A 20,803-nucleotide genomic window follows, 5' to 3' on the forward strand; every position below is an offset into this window, starting at 1 on the left:
AAATGAAGCATTTTTTACTATTTTATGCATTGTTATGCATTAAAATCCTTAAAAAATATTACATGTTATTTTCTTTTTGCCTCTGTTGCACTTTTCTGAAAATATAAGGACACCAACTGTGTTGCAATCACATTTTTTTTTTTTACAGGAACACTTTTATACATCTCCTCATAGTGTAGACATATAATCAATATAATATTTATAATTATTTCATATGAAAACGTAGTGAACTATTTGGCATGTATCCCTGTTTATTTGTTTTATATATTCATTTTATACAAAATTGGGACCCACTTTTAAACATATCTTCAAATCTATTTCTATATATTTCTATAGATAGGTACAAACTACTCACAAAACATAGTGGGTTATTTGTATATACATTTGTAATTTATATAAAGTGTTTTCCATTTATATGGCTTGTAGAAAGCAAGTGCTCTTTATAAATAGCTCATTTCTATAGTATTGATATGCTGGGGAAAAACAAAAACCATCGGCTTTCAAAGTTAATTGTATAAGCTGGAGATGTCATCAATACTTACTGGAGAAGAATGTAAAGCATCTCCTTTCAACTTCCAAGTAGCATGGACATCCTCTTCAGATATTTCTGTCTCAAAGCGAGCTGTTTCAGTTTCAGTGACTTCCACACTATATAGTGGACGTACAACCTTGATATCACGTTCTAAGATTTTTTAAAACAAAAAAAAAGTAGATGTAAGATTATGAAATTACCGTACCCAACTATGCCACAACAAATATAAGACAACAGGTTAAAACACCTACCTTCAATGTTAAGTTTTGAAGCCGTTTGGTCTGTTCCACAATCGCAAGTGTATTCTCCAATGTCCTTTTTGGAAGCTCTCTTGATGATAAGCATGCGCTTCTTGCCATCAGTTTTAATAATGACATTCTTTGATGGAATAATTTCTTGACCATCTTTGAGCCATTTCACTGGTGCCTTGGTTTTACTGATTTCACATTGTAGAACAACTTCATCTTTTTCTACTGCTGTGTAATCTTGAAGCTTAGTAGTAAAGTATGGATCTCCCTCTGTAGGTGTGAGTTATCATTAATATTGATTTGAAAGCACTAATCCATATATTAATTTACTATCACTGCATGTATATATGTAGACAGAAACACTTTGAAACTAAATTTGAGGAATCCTGCTACAATTGACATGATCCTCCGACATTTAAAGTAAAAAAACTACATTGATAAGAGTACAAAAAAAAATATAAAGTACAATTTAACTTAATTCAAGACTGAAATATATATTTTGTCATTTTAACTTAATGGGTGTGTAAAGGTTTAGGTTCTCAAAAATCATCTATAAATAAAGAGTATCATTTAAACAAAAAATTAGAAATGATATCTCTAACTTAAAGTACAATTGTCACCTCAAACTATTTTTTAATATAACAATCCTTTCATCAACGTTTGAAAGGAAATATATATATATATTTTAAATTAAGTATGTGTACAAAATTGAGAAAAACTTACCCCGTCCTTTAGTATATGACAGGGTCCTTCAGCCATGTGAGTCAGACATTGACAACTGAGAGTTAGTCTCTATGATCTACCCTGCTTCTGTGCAGGGAGTAAAGCAGGGAAGACCATATAGGCTAACTGTTGTAATGCTGTCTAACACAAAACTTGATAAAAGGATTATTATTATTAAATTGTCGTTTAATACTCACCAAGAACAGTTAGGTTGGCCTTGCAAGTTTTTCCCATGGCATCAACTTTAATTAGGGAAGTGTCGTCCAAGGTCACATCTTTGAATTTGATAGTGTGAAATTTGCCATCATCGTGCATTGTCACCTGTTTGCTGGGATGAAGATGTTGGTCATTCTTAAACCAGCTCACTGGGATGTTTTCATGGGACAATTCAACAGTAAATTCAGCTGTTTCTTGTTCTTTAACAGTCACATCTTTGAGTGGTGACACAAATTCAAGGCGAATACCTACAAAACAAGTTAAGATATTGTATTATCATTCTAAGGAATTCAAACATTTCAGCTCAAGTTTTCAGAATACATGTTGTGTAGATTCCTTAGAAATACCACAAACCTTCAATAATTAGCTTGCCGCTAGTTCTCTTGTCCTCTGCTTCAAACATGTATTTAGCTTCATCTTCAAAGGCAACAGACTTTAGCACCAGTGCATGCCTTGTGCCTTCAGCGATAATCTCATGCTTATCATCTTCTTGGAGTTCCTGGGTTCCTTTCAGCCAACGTAATGTTTTAGGTATTCTTGATACCTCACATTCAAATCTTGCTTCATCCTTTTCAAACACCTTGACATCGGCGAGTGGAGTGATGAAGATGAGTGGAAGTTCTAATAGACATAAAATATATTGAGTATGGTAAACATTTTATTTCACACATATGCATTTCATTAATCTTTTACATATCAATCTCTTTGCATTAGCATTTCCTTGTCGGTTTAGTCTTTTAAATAAAAGATTTATTACCCTTTATCTAATGATCTGTTTATCTTTCTATTATCTATCAATCCAGCGATCCATCCTCATATCATTCTTGTTAATTCATTACAAAGAGATCTTTTTTTGTGTGAGGCATTTAAATGTTAATAGCATTAATACCAACGTATAATTCCCACCGATATTTGCGCCAATTAGTCCTGTATAAATTCCACTTTTCTAGAGTATTGTTGCGTTCTATTACATTGCTTACCTTTGACTTTGAGGTTAGCTTGATTTTTGGCATTTGCAGCCTGGAAGGAAACTTCTCCAGTCATGTCTAGTTTGCAATTATACAGGATAAGTACATGTTTCTTTCCATCCTCAATTATCTCACAGTCCTGTTTTTAATATAAATAGGTATAGTTAGCTTTTATTCTAATTTCTCTCAATAAAAAAACAAACTTTTTTTATTGCACATAGATAAGCCGAATCTCTTACAGGTGATTGTGATAAGATTTCTCCCTTTAATTTCCATTGAGCATGAACTTCCGGTTCTGAGATTTCAACTTCAAATCGTGCTGTTTCGCCTTCAAACACCTCCACTCCGTACAAGGGGCGCTCTACTTTGATAATACGAGCTAGATCGCAAAGCATAATCAGTTACAATTTGTGAAAGCCAATGTGGAAGCTTTGTATCTGTAACACAGAAGATGATTCCATATAAATTACTCACCTTCAATGTTGACATTTGCTTTTGTCTTATCTGTTCCACAGTCACATTCATAATCCCCTTTCTGCTTTTCTTCCACTTTCTTAATCTTCAGAATTCTGCGCTTGCCTTCGACTTTGATAGACACGGTCTTTGAAGCTTTAATCTCCTCTCCATCTTTAAACCATTTTACTGGTACGTCTTTGCTAAGCTCACACTCCAAAGTGATATCATCTCTTTCCACGGCAGTGTAGTCTTGTAATTTTACAGTGAAGTAAGGATCGGCCTCTGAAAACAGATCACCCAAAATAATTAATATAGTTTGCAGTGTAAAATGCAGTATGAAATTATGGAACCTCTGGGTAAGATATTAAACAATACAATAAACATAAATGACAATACAAAAAGACACACAGCACAAACAACACATAAAACATACTTCAAACAAATAGAAAGGTTGACCCATACTGAAAGAGCTTAAAATCTATACAACATATAGAGTGTCATACAGACAAACACAGAAGGGGAAAAGAGCACATGTGAGTTTAGGTGTATTAGTTATGTCAAAGTAAGCCAAAGTAGGTCCATCGCTTATTAAGTAAGGGTTTTGACGGGGCATGTGAGTTAATGTTTAAGTAATAGAACTCTGAATGAGGTAAAGCTTGAAATTATTAGTTGATACTAGTAGTAAAAATGGATGAGGAAATATCTTATAATATTAGATTGAATATAAAGGTGGGAGTTGAGCTATAGCAAAAAAAAAAAAAAAAAAAATGAAATCCAAATATGTAAAGCAGAGTTGTAAAAATTGCATTTTACTTAAAAAAAACGTGTCACTCTTTTATATAGGGAAGCAGTGAAGCAGAGAAAGCTGCATAAAAGTGTTAATCAAAGGTCAATAGAGAAAATTTGGTAGAATATATTTGCACATTAGTAGTTTAAAAGCATGAAAATTCAAGGGGAGACTCATTTATTAGCCATGGTACATAAAAACAAAAGATAAGACTTAAAAATGGGCCAAGGAAAGCCCAAAAAAGACAGGGTAAGATAATATTTAAGTTGATTTGATTTGGGGAAAGTTTAATTAGGAATTACTAGAATAGAACGATATTAAGTGAGTTATGGCTGTTTCAGACGTTGACATAGAGTTTGATGAAGATGGCTGTCTTCCATTCAGAGGATTCTAGAGACCTGAAGCTGACTTGAAGATTTGAGTGCTGCTCTAACTAGAGATATATGTCCGTAGCATACAAATGAAAGAAGAATGTACAAACACAAAAAGAGAAGATATCTGAAAGCCAAAACTTGAGGGGAAACAACAGACAATTCAATGACGAAAAAAACGATAAGACAGCAGTAGCAGCAGGACAACACAAGAGAGAATGATAGAAGCCAAGCAAAAATATAAATTTTGCTCTGGCCATGACGGGTAACAGTAGACACAGTAGCAAGGACTTTAGCAAGCTTCAGTTTCATGACAGAAAAAAGTGGTCACTGTTGACAAAAATGGAAAGCGGCCATGTAGTACAGACATATCGTACCTAAGACTTTTAGCTTTGCACTTGTATGTAAACCTTTGACTTCAGCTTTAATCTGAGAGATGTCATCTAGAGTAACTTCTCTTATCTCCAGCTTGTGTGTTTTTCCTTCTTCAGAGATAAGAACTGTTCTACTGGTGTGAAGCTTCTTGTCATTTCTATACCAGGTAACGGGCATATTTTCATGGGAAAGTTCAAACTCAAAGTTAGCTGTTTCTCCTTCTTTCACGGTCTGATCTTTAAGTGGTGAAATAAACTTAAGCCTTACACCTGCAATAAAAGCATCCATGGTTAATCTGCTGTACAAGGAATAAACTTGCTGTACAGCATATGATATGTAGGGATGGGTCTATTTGCCCTAAAGACTGAATGCACAAGTTATGCAATTCTTTTTTTTTTCTTTAATGGGATAGAACTTAAAGTTAAAATTCTGAATGATTATGACTTCTTGTGCAGATTTTTTTTAGTTACCCTTCTCTACTATTATAAACAACTTGCCTTCGACCGTGAGTTTTGCAGTAGTTTTTTTGCTTTCAACCTCTGCGGTATAATCCCCTTCATCATCAAAAGCAGAATCATTAATGACAAGGATATGCTTCTTTCCATCTGCAATAATGTCAAATTTGTCTCCGGCCTTGATAATATCTGGGCCTTTGGACCATATGACATTTGCTTCACGGGTCAGAACACATTCAAACCTAGCTTGACGTTTCTCGGGGACGGTGACATCTTTAAGAGGCACGGCAAAATCCAGCTCAATTTCTAAAGATAGAATGTGGCGTATAGATGTTAGATTTAGGACATACAGTAGTACAGACTGCTATAAACACTTGGACAATGGAAGAGGATTTGAACTTACCTTTCACCGTAAGTATGGCAGTAGTCAATGCATTCAGTGCCTGGTAAAGAACCTCTCCGGCTTGGTCAACCTTGACTTTGTGCAGAGTAAGGAATCGCTTTCCTCCTTCTGATCTGATTTCACATGTCTGAAAATAATGTTAATGTTAAAATTATTAAGATATAAATGCAGAGAGACACTAATAAATTAGACAACATATATCAAAGATAAGAATAATTTCAAGAGACATAAACTGTTTCTACAAACATTGCTTCAGGTCTCAGGTACTGACAGAATATCCTAACTCAAAAGGGTATAAGTGAGACTACAAGTCTAGAAAGAAAGCTCAAACAGCTATAGATAGTATTCTTAGAAAATCAAAAGAACAGGGGTTTTATTGTTTTTTGCTTAGAGTATACAGATTAATTTTAATAGCACAAAACATGGCTGACACCATTGTATTGGTTCTCCACTGGAACCATTTACAAAAGTAATGGAATCTAAATGTCAGTTATCCAATTTGGAATGTAATGTGCACCCATTAGGCGACATGCAGGGTAGAAACTGTATAAATACTTGCTCAAGTCACATTGCCCACAGAAACCAGGATATATATGCTAGCAACTGCTGCCAATAGGCATACTCACAGGAGATGGTCTTAGTATTTCTCCTTTTAGCTTCCATTCTCCCGGAATGTCTTCCTCAGAAATTTCACAATCAAAGGATGCAGATTCTTTCTCATATATTACGACATCTTGCAAAGGTTTTAGCAGAGCAACTTCCCGCTCTACAATAGAAAATAAAACTAGGTTGCTTCACAACATACTGCGACTGTTAAAATATTTGTATACCAGACTATTTCCATACCTCCTAGAGTGAGTTTTGCGGTAGCCTTCTTTCCTTCAACTTCTACTGAATATTCTCCTATATCATCTGGGCCAGCATTTTTAATCATTAGGAAAATCTTGTTTCCTTCCTTTACAAATTCAAATTTGTCATTTGGCTCTGGAGGAATTTCATCATCACCCTTGAACCATTTGATGTTTGGAGTGTCCTTAACAATATCCGCTACAAAGGTGGCAGTTGCCTTTGGTTTTACATGTTGGTCACGGATAGGCTTAACTAGCCAGTCACGTATCACCTCTGTAAGCAAAACCATAAATTACTTTCAAGCACAAACATGGAGTTAAAAGGTCACATGTTTTAATTTAGATTTGATTACGATAATCTCTAATTGGATTTGATACAAAGTAAAGATAATGGGTATTGAGATCACACTACTAAAAATGGATGTGACGCAATGTTATCACAGAAAAATATAGATGCCTGATTCCTTATAACATCTCTAGACAGCTGAGACACTCTTCCAATACTAACACTTTAAAACATATGTATTATATCAATATACAATTTACATCAATTGAGGGTAATGTAAAATTAATTTCTCTCTAAGTGAGAGTTCCTTATTCCTCAATTACAATCCGAGCAGATACTCTCTCTGGCATTCTGTCAGTGGCGCCATGTGTGTTAGGGTTAGTTTAATGTACATACTGGATCAGATGTGAACAGTTTATAAATGGTTAAAGCAGGAACGCATGGGATTTTTGAAAAAGGAATTGCAGAAACTATAACTACCATTTTGTTAGCTATTTGACTTTGCAAATATCTCATTTGAGAAAGCTTTGTGTTAATGGTTGAACATGGTCAACTATCCAAATAGGTTTTCTCTTCGTATTATGATATTTTGTGAAACATGTACAACCAACATTTATTTGGATTTTGGATTGAAACTATTAAATATTCCAACCGGGATGTACATATAATAAGGAATTACTTACCCACTACTTTAACATTGGAGTCGCATTTGATATTTGCACTATCGACTGTACAAGTGTATACTCCAGCATCATCATCATCGGCAGACACAATTGTGAGGGTACGGTTCAGACCAATTATATTTATTTGATATTTCCCTGGTATTTCCTCAAGTTTCTTTCCATCCTTAGTCCAGGTGACATCTCTGTCTTTGTTTAACTCACAGGTCAAGTACATTGGCTGTGTCTTAACAACAGTAACTTCTTGCTCCAGACTTTTCACAAAACGAACTGGCAATTCTGAAAAGGAAAATGCATCCAACCATGTAAATTTGTTAAATACACATTGCTTGCATCTTGTTTATTTAGAGGTGAGTGTACTGCATGTATTTTATGATTGTATCATATTTCTCAGGGATACTATGTGTGATGCTGGGATTAAGAAACATAATTTGTGGAAGAATTAATTTTATTATAGAAGTTAGATATGTACAGTAAACCTAAGTAAATATTCATTATGGAGTTCAAAATATATCTGTCATGATTTTATTTATTTTTTTCTTTTTCAAAAACAAGATAGTACCTTCAACAATCAGTTTGGCAGTAGACGTCTTTTCCTTATTTCCCAATTTTGCAACACAAGTGTACTCTCCAGTGTCTGAAAGCTGGACATCAATAATATGCAGTTTTCTATCTTTGCCATCAGCTATAAATTTGTGCTTGGGGCTTTCTCTCAGATTACTGCCGTCCTTCATCCAGGTAGTAATAGCAGTAGATGGTGAAATAAGGCACTCAAAAATGGCAGAAGAACCAACAGATTCAGCTTCTTCTAACACAATATCTTTTAGTTCCTTGACAAATTTCAGTGGGACAGCCTTCAGTTGATATGAAAAAGCTGGCTCATCTGGAGGTTTGTCTCCGCCGCTGCCTGGTCTCAGTTTCCTCTTATCGGCGTCTAAAGGCGAAGGCGTCTTTTTGGCTAGAATTTAGATGTGGAGATTGAACAACTAAATCTTCAAAAGTTGTCTTGGTTGCTGTGGCACACTTATTTCTGTTGACTTTAGGTGCCAATTACATTTACTGTAGACATGCGCAGCAAAATCAATCCACTTAGCGATGTGTAATTAGTTACAATTAACAATCTGGTCCAATTTTTTTAAAACGTATTTATTAAAAAAATGAAAAATGTTAATACTACACTTATTGCTTTTTGGTATTATTCTCCACAGGAGAACATACATAATTGTCAGCAAAGCAAACATTAAAAATATGAATGATCCAATGTCATGCTTATATTAGTAAATTGATGATGTTGCACTAAAATATAATTAGAACACACGAGAAACAGAATAAGGAAATGAACATAAAATGTTATAATAAGGACCATTAAGAAATTTTTAACATTGGCATGGCATTATCTTGAAAACAAATCAACCAGAACATGCCAAGGCACTGCAATCTCACCTTTAAGTGGGAATTTAGCCTTAGCAGCTTCCTCTTTTGGTGCTTTAGTATCTAAAGTGAAATTGTGATATTAGTTATAGTTCTATTACAAAGTTGCTCCTTTTGGTAACATTATTGTAATGTGTTTAGTTTTGGAATTTGTCCTGAGTAGATTTTATCACAAAGTGGAATATATATCAGTCATTGACTGTAATGTTAATTTAAACAAAAAGTTGGGACCAATAATTGCAGTGTAGTGTCTTTAGCCAATAGCCTTTTTAATGTGTGAACTTTTAATTTGCTAAATCTTACTGAACTTAGAAGCAGTAATGTTACTGAATATTGCTCTTATTACAGAATATAAATCAACCGGAATGTTAATAAAGTAAATACAAACAAAAATGTGCTTATAAAGCAACAGATTATAAAAAAGGAAACAAACATGAATAATATCTATTTCTAATGTAATTTTGTCCAACTTTTTGGTGTGTATTATTTTATTTTCAGTGCCTGCTACACTTGTCCCTTAGTAATAAAGTGAAATATAAGGCTGCTTTAAAAAAAAAAAAAAAAAAAAAGTTAAACGATATATGAAAGTCACAGCTGGATTTAAAAAAAAAAATATTTAACAAGTGAATGATTGCTAAATGAGAATGCAAATGAAGTAAAGCTAGAATGTAATGTTACCAAAACAAAAATGTCTAAGATTGAAGAAATCATAACAGATATTAAACAGTGATACATGCAAACAGTGTAACGTTAGATTGTGAACCAAAATGGAGAAAATAAGATGTCCTGAACAAAAAGCACAAACATGAACACAAACAATGAACGTTTATGAGACTAACATAGTGAAACATTGAGAATACCAACAACGGTGAAGGATGGACACATAAAACGTTGAAATTTAATGAGAATGTGTGACATTTTCATGTTTCTTCTTCAAAGATGGACATAAATTCAAGATTATGAATAGAACAATGATAATCAGTATCTTCAAACAAACATGAGGTAAGCTTTCCATCCAGGAGTATTTAGAGCGAATGAAGAATGATAATGATGGTAGCATATGATTGTTTTAAAGCAAAGTGACATCTCACCTCGTCTACCAATGGCTTTTGTGGGTGTCTCTAGGGCACCTTTCTTTGGTTGCCCATTTTCTTCACTCAATATGTCTTCTTCTGAACCATAGTCTGTCTGCTCAGATTGGCTTTCAGATACTTGCTCCCAGGCTTCTTCATCTTCTAGATCTTCAGTGTCTTCAGATTCTGTTTCAATTTTCTGATCACCTAACAACTTTTGTTTCACTGGCGTACTTAAAGGAGAAATGCCGTGATCCATGGATTTAATTTGGTCTTTTTGTTTTCTTTCAGTAGGAGTGCTAGTTCTGCTAACCACCTTTCCTGGAGTGACATCAGCACGAATAATACCCTGTCCAGGAGGCATTTGGTCCTCTGAAGTTACAGGAGTTCTAGTTCTTTCTACCTTTCTAAGATGTGGAATGATTACTTTATCATCTTTATGGTCTGTTTTTGCTGCCAATTTGTCCTTTGCTGAAGGAATTTTCATAATACCAGCTTTCTGTAATGGAGATATACTGCCCTTTTTATGTACTACTGGCAAATCTTTAGGATGGATAACATCTGATTTCTTTTCAGGTGTTTTAATCTTTTGTGGTTGAATTACTGAACTTTCTGTTGGCTGTTTCCTTTCTTTGATGTCACTAATGGGAGGCACCTTGGTTGGCCTTCCTTTAGGTATGTCATCTAGTTCCTCTTTTGCTTCTCTATCTTCAATTAATAGTTCTCTGGGTGCAGGTACAACACTTCCTCCTTTAACAGCCTTCTCATCCCTGACAATTTGTTCAATTTCTTTTTTTGCTGTTTCTCTAACAGGTATCTTTTCAGACACTTCAGTCTTTTCCTCTTCCTTTGTGACTTTTCCAACTTTTTTTAGTGGTCTGGTAATATCAGTTAGTAAATCAGATGTACCAGAACTTAGTTGGTCAATTACATCTTTGGGGCTTTGGTATTTCTTATTAGCTAAATCAACAATATGCTTTTTATCAGATATAGTTTTGTACGAGCTATCATCTTCTTTATCTTTTATTCTATCCACAAATTTATCTCCCTTTTCTCCTGCAAGAGGAACTTTTTTCTCAATTTTTTTCTTATCTTTAAAAATGTTTTTCCCTTTTTCTTCACCTAACAGATTTTCTGTATCAATTATTTCTTTTTGATCCTCGGTTTTGGAAGGGGCAAGTTTTCTTTGAGCTTCTCTACTATCCCTTACTTTCTTTATGACTTGAGTCTGCCTTTCTGGCTCATCTGGCACATCTAACGATTCATCAGTATCAACTGTTTCATCTTCCATCTCCTCATCAGATATAGTTTTGTATAATTTACTATCTCCTTTAGCTTTTATTCTATCCCCAAGTTTGTCTCTTTTTTCTCTTGCATGAGGAATCTTTTTCTCAGATTTAATAACACCTTCCTCCTTCCTGTCATCTAGTAGATTTTCTACATCAACTATTTTTTCATCTTGGTACACTCGGGTTTTGGAAGGGGTACGCTTTCTTTGTGCTTCTCTAGAATCCTTTATTTTCTTGGCTGGAATCTCTTTTTCTGCCTTATCAATATCTAATGACTCATCAGTGTCAACTATTCTGTCTTCGATCTCCTCATCAGATACAGTTTTGTGTAATTTACTATCCTCTTCACCTTTTATTCTATCTACAAATATGCCTCCCTTTTCTCTTGTGTGAGGAACTTTTTTAACTATCTTTTTATCAGTTTTAACAACATCTTCCTCCTTTTCATCATCTAGTAGATTTTCTACATCAACTATTTCTTTATCTTGGTACACTTTTGTTTTGTAAGGAGCATGCTTTCTTTGTGCTTCTCTAGTGCCCCTTATTCCCTTAGTTTGGATCTGCTCTTCTTGCTCATCAGCATCTAATGATTCATCACTGTCAACTATTCTGTCTTCTGTCTCCTCATCGGGTGAAGCTGCAGTATCTATTGGATACATTGCTTTGGCAATTTTTTTATCTTTCTCTACAGTGACAGCTGTCTTAGCTTTACTTGTTTTTTTAGTAGGCTTTTCTGGTAGAATCTCAATTACTTCTTTTTCTATTGAAACTTTTCTTGTGGGTTTTAAAACTGCTTCCTCAACCTGTTGTAATTTACTAGGTTCTTGCTCTTTTTCTTTAGGTTTTAATCCTCTTTTAGGTGTTACTTTAGGAATGAGTTTTTCTGTCTCTTTATCTTTAGAAATTATTTGTTTACTCTCTTTTATAACTATATCAACCGGTGGGGATGTTTCCTCCAACCCCTCTTCAATTTCTACTCTTTTCTGCATTTTAGAGACCACTTGTTTCTTAGATGTTTTAGGCATTTCCTCAGGCGTTTTAATAGATATTTCAAAGTGTTCAAATTCTTCCATCTCTCCACCTTCTACTTCTATATATGTTTCTGGTTCTTCTTCTTCCGTCTCTTGACTCTCCTCAATATATTCAAATGTTTCATCTGATTCCCATTCTTTAGCAGCTCTTTCATGTTGCCTATAATGTTCCTTTTCTTCTTTAGTGATTGATAATATCCTTTCTGCATGAATAATATCTGTAAAAAGTCTTTCTGCTTTAATGCTTATGTCCTGTCTGATAGGAATCAGTCTGTCACCAGATAAGAAAACTACTTGCATGGCTTCCACTCTACTTTCTTCAATGGCTGATAATCCAACTTTTGGCTTTTTTGTTAATGGGGCAGCAGGTTTCTCTGTAGCAGGTTTCTGTGCAGCTACAAAGGTTTCACATTTAATTTACAATCAAGATTCACTTTTATTAAGAGAATAAAGACATGCTGCCTTATAAGTTACCACACATAAAAATCCCAGAAAGTAACACAACGAACAAAACAAATACAGCAGAATTTTACAAACACACAAATTATCAAGACATTAACCACAGAAACAAAAACACAGAATAACATAGATAACAAGGGAAAAGTAAAACAAATGCAGACGGATATCAATCAACCAAACAAGGGCTTTCTTTTTTGTAATTATAATAGAAAATGTATTTAAGAAATTGTTATTGCTTATGGTATTTGTGTCTTTAAGTGGACTTTAAATCGGGTTGCCATAGTAAATAGTACATAACTACATAAAACAAATCACATAGACTGAAAAAAGAAAATACTTCACATGTGGCACATGTAACCAATTTTATATACAAACCTAAGTGCAGGAAAGGTAATAATCTACTTGTTACATGGCATTTGGCTTTATAATACTGACCAACAAATTACTTTGGCCATACATAAACAACACAATTATACCTGCTTTCTTTCCAACTACTGGAGTGGTGACTGGTGCTGTAACTGCTCCCTCTTTTGGCGATGCAACAGCTGAAATATAAAATATATATACTGAAACATATACACAACATAAAATTAACCCCTGTACTCTCTAAGGTAGAAATAGAGAAATAAACAGGAATTGCTAAATTTTTAAAACTTACTATCTGATGATTCTGAAGCAGGTGTGTATCACAATAGATTCAACAAATATAGCATAAATGGCTGAGGCTATTTAATTAATGTTGAACTAAATGTTAATTTGCACAGTTCAGAAAGAGAAGCCATACCTTCAACGAGGGATGGCTCTTCAGTTGGTGGTGAACGCTTCGCTTCTACGGGAACAGGTGAAGGCTTAGCTTCTACGGGAACAGGTGAAGGCTTAGCTTCTACGGGAACTTTAAGAAAACATTGTGACAGGTTAGATCAATTGCCTCTTCATTCACCCATATGATTGTTTAGGAAAGATTAATGTTTTACATTACCGGGAAGCAAACACGTTTCATTAAGGTTTAGTAAGAAGCATTAAGATTTTGTGTTTTAAAAAATGTGAAGAGGTGAACAGCAAGATTATTGAACACACAGACATTTTAGAGAAGAATGTGTTTGAAACAGTTCAAGACATAAGTTATAGGTGAGGAAGATATGTTTTAGTATTTTTTTTTAAAAGAATGTTTAAGCCTGGTTAGCGTAGTAAGTCATTTTTGTATGATTCCTGTTGCCTGATTAGCAAGTTAGATACCGAAGCATGTACCTTTAGCTGGTTCCTGGGGTGGTTTTGGCTCTTCTTTTTTCACCACAGATGGTTTTAATTCAGGTACCTTCTTCGCAATTGTTGGCACTTAAAAATAGCATTGCATTTTAGAAGCAGGCCGGTTTGCTCAGAACATGCAAAAATCCAATTATTTAAATGTCAGAATATAAAAAACTGCCAAAATTGATAAACTGTTACACTTAAAAAAAGATCTTGTAATTCTCAAGAAACATATAGCTATTTTAAAGATCTGCATTTATAAGACAAACACTTAAGGAAAATTTAGAAGGATGCAAGTATTTCACAGATATAAGCCTGGCCATTCTAACTTTATGAAAGTTACCTTCAGGCTTTTTGAGCTTCTCAATTTCCTTTGCTGCTGGTGGTTCCTCTTCTTTTTTAAGTGGTCGCAAAACTTTAAGACAAAGAGTTTTGGTTTTTAACCATAAATTTTGAAAGCTTTAAAGATCAACACAGCTGAATTTTGATAATAAACTCACAAACACCAAGCTACAGCAGGTGCATACAAACGTTATCACACATAAAACTATTCCATTAGAGCCACCAAAAGACAAGCAGACGTACAGTAGTAGTAATATATTTTTTTATATATAATTTATGTAGTTTGTAAAGTACAAGAGGGCCATAACTGTTAATTTATATTACTTATTTTGCTTATTAATGGTTAATATGCATACTTAAAATATATTTATGTTAAGCTATAAATTAAAATCCAGAAATCACATTGATTTATGTCAGCCAATGTGTAGATCTTTTGCCTTTGAGTTAGACATTTTAGACTTCTTAGTATTAGTTATGTAATGTTAAGATTGTTTGATTTTAATCTTCATTTTAATATTTGTTTCTTTTGTATTCTTTAAAGCCAGCTTACTTTAATATGGCAATATGTTAGAATTATTATACTTATCTGCTATTGCAGAAAGCCCTTTAAAAGATTGTTTCTTTAATATAAAGCTTTATTATTTTACTCAGCCATAGTATTTTATAAATATACCTTCAAAAAAACATATCATTCATATTTTAGTAGCATGTTGTATATAAGCTAAATTAGTTCACTGTTTTATTAGATTCATAACTCTACCTTTTTTAAGACTAATTATATCTTCTTTTGGTTGAGTGACCTCAGGTTTTGGTCTACGGGGAATTTTCTTTACAGGTTCAGGGACTTCAAAAAAATATAGTTTGTTTTTAATTCTATCCGACTCAAGTCAGTCATCATGAAATTAAAGATTAGCTGAAACCCATGGTTCCCATACAATATTTCTTGCATGGGAAGAGACACAACTCTCAAAAATTTTGACATCCAACAATTCGCAGTACATGGATTTACTGTTAGCTCCTAAATTATATTTATCAATGCCTAGCATGATACATAAAACACTTAAATGTAATCATTGTTAAAGTCAAACCTATTGATATTTCTGCATTTAGTAACTAAGGTTTGTTATAATGGCATTATACATCTAATTAACACAGTTGTAACTGTCATTGCTAATTCTGCATGTTCTAACCCAGGGATGTTGTAATGGTATGATAGATCTGATCAATACAGATTTAATTGTTGTTTGTAATTAAATTATCTTCAGACGGTGTAGTGTAAACATACAAAAAAACAAAAAACCAGGATAAAACCCCATTAAGTGGAAAAAGAGATGATGATTTGAATAATATGATGCACATACAAGAGGGTCCAACTTGTATATTTCTGTCTAGATATAAGAAAATATTCATGATCTCCAGATATATTCTAACGTCCTGACTTGTGTAAATATATGTGCAATACCTTTAGCGGGTTTAAGTTCCACTTTCTCGGGTACAGCAGGAGCTGGCTTTTCGGGTATAATCTTCTTTTTAACCTCAGGAGCTTTTGAAAAAAAATAATGGTGTGTTTACTGAACTGTTGATTTTACTAAGGCTATTTTTGTGAAACGCATGAGAGAGACCTGCTGAAAAGCAAACATTGATTATTAGTTGGGATTGTGGTTATCAACGGTACAGAAACACAGACATGTTGGCAAGACACACTACAGGCAAAGACTGGAATAAATAGAGGTGCTGTAAAACCGCAAAGATTATATCAGTATGTAATGTACACACCCATAATGAAGATGAAGCAAAGCATGTTATTCGATGCCCATGTAGGGTGATAATGAGAACTTGATGAAATGAAACATGAATAATTAACAGAAATTATTTTTAAACGAAGTACAAAAATGGTAATGATTGTAAAATACCAAATTATGATAATCAATGATCAATGGAATGATAGGATGCCTAGTAAGTATTTGTATTTCCCTAATACCTTGCACAAGGTCAATTTTCTCTTTTTTCGGGGAAGGCAATTTGGGAGGTGGCACAAACGTCATCTCTTCAGGCTCATACTCTTTAAAGGACAGGATTTATATATTTAGAACACAACCTTTCATGTAAGTATTGTCACTGCCTACTCATTGTCAACGCTTTTAAAAAATATTAATAATCAAAAGATGAAGTATTTGTACACATAAAACTGGCAATGCATGGCGCATGAAGATATGAAATGGTGAAGACTGATGTTGAAAAACAAGGCATGGATATAGATGATGTCCAAAGAGATTAATAAAGAAGCTTAAACTTATATAAGACCAGAGGCATGGGTAAAGATGATGTCCAAAGAGATTAATAAAGAAGCTTGAACTTATATAAGAAGTTCAGGATAAGGAATTGATGAAGGACATAAATGTCCAGATGAATGGATGTGCTCTTCAAATTTGAAGAATATACCTTCAGCTTCTAACATAACTTCTGGTAATTCTTCATCTTCCATTTCGCCTTCCAATTCTTCATCTTCTACCTCTTCTATTTCTTGTTCTTCTTCTTGTTCTTCTTCTGTGTCTGAAGCATCAAATGGTATTTCTTCTGCTGGTATTTTTGGCACTTTAATAATATTATAGATGGACAACTTAAAATTTAGGCAAAGTACTCTACGCTTAGTTATACTGGTCATTAGTAATTTATAGTTATATACCTGACAGAGGTGGGGCTTTAATATATGGTTTCTCTTCCTGGATAAGCTTCTTTTTCTCAAAGATCACTTGTAATAGAAATGTAGATTTGTTAAAATTCTGACATTCTCATTTAGCATGAGATTGTATATTGTATTTCTATTTATCTACCTGTAGAAGGGGCAATTTCTTTTCTAGAGACTTGTACACGTGTTTTCTCATCAAGGACCATTTTCTGTTGTGTTTTTGGCTCTTTAAAAAAATATTTATCATTACATTTTAGGAAATAAGCTGTGTGAGGGTTTTTTTATAGCTAGTTTTGCATCTATTTTACCTTTTGCAGAAGGAGCCTGCTCTTTTGACTTGCGCATAATAGCTTTTTTATCATCTGAAATGAGCCTTTTTTGTACATCTAAAACGAATAATTTGTTTTAAGAAATAAAAACTTGCTAAAAACTTTAAAAAATAAAATACTATTGCAAAATGAATATACCTTTTGCTGCAGGAGCCACAGCTTCTGGAACTTGAGTAGGTATTTTATCTTCTATGGTTGGTTTTGTGCGCACCACAGCAGGCTCTTTAAAGATATTTATTTTGAGGTTAAAATTGTGCCATGAACTTGATTCACATACAAACAGAAAATGTAAAAATGATAAAAATTGCAAATAACAATGTACCTTCTAAAGGAGGCACTACTTCTTTTTTAATAGCATGAATGGATACTTTTTCCTCTGCAGTTGGTTTTTTTGGGACAGTTAGAACTTGAAAGATATTAGATAAAAAATGTAAGATATTAGTTAAACATTAGTAGGCAGATACATAAACATGCACAAAAATGCATGATGTAGATGTACCTTCAACAGGTGGCACAATTTCCCTTTTAGGACCTGCAGAAGGTTTGACTTCGGGAGCGTGTTTCCTGGGTTCTTCTTCTATATTTAAGATATTAGTTCTTTAGTCTTTCTCAAGGACTGATAGGTCACACACATACTACACAGACAATTACAACATCCGATAAAGAGAAAAGGAAACTGGATATACCTTTGATATGTGGTGCTACTTCCTTTTTGAGTGGTTCACTGGGAATTTTCTCTACTGGGACTGGTTTCTTGGGGACCATTGGCACTTTAAAGATATTAGTTTTGTCTTAGCATTTTTGGAAATACAGTATATTAATATGGCTTTGTAAAAAATAGATAATTAATCAGAGACTAATGTACCTTCTGCAGGAACTGTCACTTCTTTTTTGGAGATAGCAGTGGGTATTTTTTCACGTGCAGAAGACTTCTTTGGAACTTCCACCACTTGAAAGATATTACAATTGCTTTACTATTTTGCCCACCAAATTATTTTGAATCACCACTTAGACAAAATGTATGGTTGATGTTTAAATTATATAGTTTCTACATGAGTGCCTTTTGGGCAGAGTGTAGATAATGTTACACAAATGCACAATGACATGTACACAATGAATCCAATAAAACAGCGATGTACCTTCTTCTGAGGTAGCAACTTCCCGTTTTGATACTGCAATGTATGGCTTCTTTTCAGGTAAACTTTCTTTTGGAACCTCAACTACTTAGAAGATATTAGTTTGACATTAGTAATTGACTAGTAATAATCTCTAGATGAAAAATATCAAGATCAAAATATACCTTCTGTGGGGGAAGTAGCTTCTTTTTTGAAAGCAGCTACATGCTCTTTCTTTTCCGGAGTTGGTTTTTTTCGAACTAGTATTAAAATATTCGTATTAATTATTTGGCTAATGAGTACTGTGCAGCATTTTAATACTTTATGTATTAAATGGACAGCTTATTAATATATATATACCTTCTTCAATGGAAATAACATCTCTTTTATCTATCTGCATTTCTGGCTTGGGAAGGAGAACCTCCACTATTTTAAAATATAATAAAAAAGCATTAGGATTTTCTTTTGAATATTGTGTTTTATTCATCTCATGGTTGCAATACGAAAAGAAAAAAGATGAAGTTATACCTTCTACAGGCGGAATAGCTTCAATTCTACCTGGTCTCTTAGTGAGAGCTGGTCCTCGTGGGGCCACTAGTATATTAAATAGATTAGTATGACTTTAGTAATATGCTGTGTTATTAATATAAAATGGAATAGAAAATTATGAAATTGCTTATATACCTTCCACAATGGAAGTCACATCTTTTTTGGATGCAGCGATGTGTGGTTTCTTTTCAGGGGTTGGTCTCTTCGGAGCCTCCAATACTTAAAAGATATTAGTTACGTATTAGTATTGATTGGGTGATTAATATTTAACTTGAATAACTGATTAAAATACAGCAAACATATCGTTAGATACCTTCTTCAATGGAAATAATCTCATTTTTGGACACAGCAATATGTTGCTCTAGTTCAAGAGTTGGTCTCTTCTGGACCTCAACTTTAAAAGATATTAGACGGAAGTTAGTAAATCACCAGATAATGCATAACAATTTGTATAACTGAATGGCCATATATCAAACAAACATAGGTAATTGTATACCTTTCACAGTGGATGGCATATCTTTTTTGGATAAAGTAGTATGTACTTTTTCTTCAAGGACTGGTATTTTTGGGACTTCCACTACTTGAAAGATATTAGTTCATTAGATACAAACTAACAAACACAGTTGTTTAATATTCTACTTGAATGATTAATTTTAGATTAGGAACATTAGAATTAAAATTTTATAAATCATATCCAGTCACTCCTCTTTTTGACACTTCAATGTATGGTTCTCAAGGATCGGTCTCATTGGGACCTCTACTAATTGAAAGATATTAGTTTTATATTAGTTTTCTACCAATTAATGAAATGTTGTAACAGGTTGCAACAAGAAGAGATATATGTTGATATACCTTCCCCAGGGTAGATATCTTCTCTTTTGAATATGGATATGCCAGGTTTCTCTTCAAAGCTTGGCTCCATTGCAACATCCAGTTCTTGAAACATATTAGTTTAGTATTAGCATTTCACGTTGAATTTTTTTACTACGTAAGGTAATTAAATACTTTTATGTAGACGATAATATACCTTCCTCAAATTCTGTTACGTCATGTTTGTGAACAGCCATCTGTTTTTTTCCTTCTAAAGTGGTTCTTGCAGGAACGTCCGGTGCTTTTAAAGATATTAGTATTGCTTTAGTAAACTATCATACATACAGAAGATAAAATAAAAAATGTATATAATGTTAATATTTTATACCTTTTAAAGGTGGAACTACTTTCTTTTTAATGATGGTAACACGTTTTTCTTCTAGAACCTGTCTTTGTGGTTCACCTTTTTCTTAAAAAATATAAATAATATTTTAATTTTTTTTTTTTTTACTAAACAATGTAAATGTAATTTATTGCTGATTTAAAAAACATACCTGCCATAATAAATTCTTTCTTAGGTACATGAACACGAATTTGTTCTTCATCATATGGAATTTTTGGCTCTTTAAAATATATTTAACATAAATAGAATGTAAAAAAAATTGACTTTATTGAAGTGTACACATGTGTTTTAAAACATTTAAGAGTTAATGTACCTTCCATAATTTTGATTTTAGCAAATCTATCAAGTATCTGCTCCTCTACAACATCTTTCTTAGTCATTTCATCCCCTTTAAAAACAAGATAATTTAGAGTTATATTTTAGAAAACAATTACCATATTTTATTGAGAGTGTTTTAACGTTTTACACTACTTTTATTGGAGGAAAAATGTCTACCACTGTTTTAGTTTTTGGGCAATTTAAAATTGACCAAAAAGTTAAACAAATGCAAGTTTAGTAAGATACCAAATGCTGTATGATTTACTCATCTTCATTTCTGGTTCAGTCAACCAGATAAATTATCGATCAATTTGTGATTATGACTTTTTATTTCCTTTGCTTACATCCCTTTGCATACACAGGGAGTAA

At 33.4% G+C, this 20,803-nt stretch overlaps 1 protein-coding gene across 1 annotated transcript in view; it reads right to left on the bottom strand.

Annotated features, from left to right (window-relative positions):
- Positions 1 to 20,803, bottom strand: part of TTN (titin) — a 244,075-nt gene that overhangs the window by 93,614 nt on the left and 129,658 nt on the right. The window contains exons 160-203 of the mRNA XM_063429784.1: positions 20,430 to 20,504; positions 20,268 to 20,336; positions 20,102 to 20,182; positions 19,931 to 20,014; positions 19,756 to 19,839; positions 19,400 to 19,483; positions 19,217 to 19,297; positions 19,039 to 19,122; positions 18,883 to 18,948; positions 18,715 to 18,780; positions 18,540 to 18,614; positions 18,379 to 18,459; positions 18,105 to 18,188; positions 17,926 to 18,009; positions 17,739 to 17,816; positions 17,562 to 17,645; positions 17,378 to 17,461; positions 17,219 to 17,296; positions 17,056 to 17,136; positions 16,908 to 16,973; positions 16,664 to 16,816; positions 16,203 to 16,283; positions 15,684 to 15,764; positions 14,982 to 15,065; positions 14,223 to 14,294; positions 13,880 to 13,966; positions 13,416 to 13,523; positions 13,108 to 13,176; positions 9,871 to 12,567; positions 8,792 to 8,842; positions 7,911 to 8,306; positions 7,352 to 7,627; positions 6,381 to 6,656; positions 6,161 to 6,300; positions 5,535 to 5,661; positions 5,174 to 5,437; positions 4,679 to 4,945; positions 3,162 to 3,425; positions 2,927 to 3,066; positions 2,700 to 2,826; positions 2,074 to 2,340; positions 1,701 to 1,967; positions 784 to 1,050; positions 543 to 682 (exon numbers count right to left, since the gene is read on the bottom strand). Of these exons, the coding sequence (XP_063285854.1) occupies positions 543 to 682; positions 784 to 1,050; positions 1,701 to 1,967; positions 2,074 to 2,340; positions 2,700 to 2,826; positions 2,927 to 3,066; positions 3,162 to 3,425; positions 4,679 to 4,945; positions 5,174 to 5,437; positions 5,535 to 5,661; positions 6,161 to 6,300; positions 6,381 to 6,656; positions 7,352 to 7,627; positions 7,911 to 8,306; positions 8,792 to 8,842; positions 9,871 to 12,567; positions 13,108 to 13,176; positions 13,416 to 13,523; positions 13,880 to 13,966; positions 14,223 to 14,294; positions 14,982 to 15,065; positions 15,684 to 15,764; positions 16,203 to 16,283; positions 16,664 to 16,816; positions 16,908 to 16,973; positions 17,056 to 17,136; positions 17,219 to 17,296; positions 17,378 to 17,461; positions 17,562 to 17,645; positions 17,739 to 17,816; positions 17,926 to 18,009; positions 18,105 to 18,188; positions 18,379 to 18,459; positions 18,540 to 18,614; positions 18,715 to 18,780; positions 18,883 to 18,948; positions 19,039 to 19,122; positions 19,217 to 19,297; positions 19,400 to 19,483; positions 19,756 to 19,839; positions 19,931 to 20,014; positions 20,102 to 20,182; positions 20,268 to 20,336; positions 20,430 to 20,504 (8,270 nt within the window). The remainder of the gene's footprint in view (positions 1 to 542; positions 683 to 783; positions 1,051 to 1,700; positions 1,968 to 2,073; positions 2,341 to 2,699; positions 2,827 to 2,926; positions 3,067 to 3,161; positions 3,426 to 4,678; positions 4,946 to 5,173; positions 5,438 to 5,534; positions 5,662 to 6,160; positions 6,301 to 6,380; positions 6,657 to 7,351; positions 7,628 to 7,910; positions 8,307 to 8,791; positions 8,843 to 9,870; positions 12,568 to 13,107; positions 13,177 to 13,415; positions 13,524 to 13,879; positions 13,967 to 14,222; positions 14,295 to 14,981; positions 15,066 to 15,683; positions 15,765 to 16,202; positions 16,284 to 16,663; positions 16,817 to 16,907; positions 16,974 to 17,055; positions 17,137 to 17,218; positions 17,297 to 17,377; positions 17,462 to 17,561; positions 17,646 to 17,738; positions 17,817 to 17,925; positions 18,010 to 18,104; positions 18,189 to 18,378; positions 18,460 to 18,539; positions 18,615 to 18,714; positions 18,781 to 18,882; positions 18,949 to 19,038; positions 19,123 to 19,216; positions 19,298 to 19,399; positions 19,484 to 19,755; positions 19,840 to 19,930; positions 20,015 to 20,101; positions 20,183 to 20,267; positions 20,337 to 20,429; positions 20,505 to 20,803) is intronic.

Source organism: Pelobates fuscus, chromosome 8, assembly GCF_036172605.1.
Source record: "Pelobates fuscus isolate aPelFus1 chromosome 8, aPelFus1.pri, whole genome shotgun sequence".
Classification (NCBI taxonomy): domain Eukaryota; kingdom Metazoa; phylum Chordata; class Amphibia; order Anura; family Pelobatidae; genus Pelobates; species Pelobates fuscus.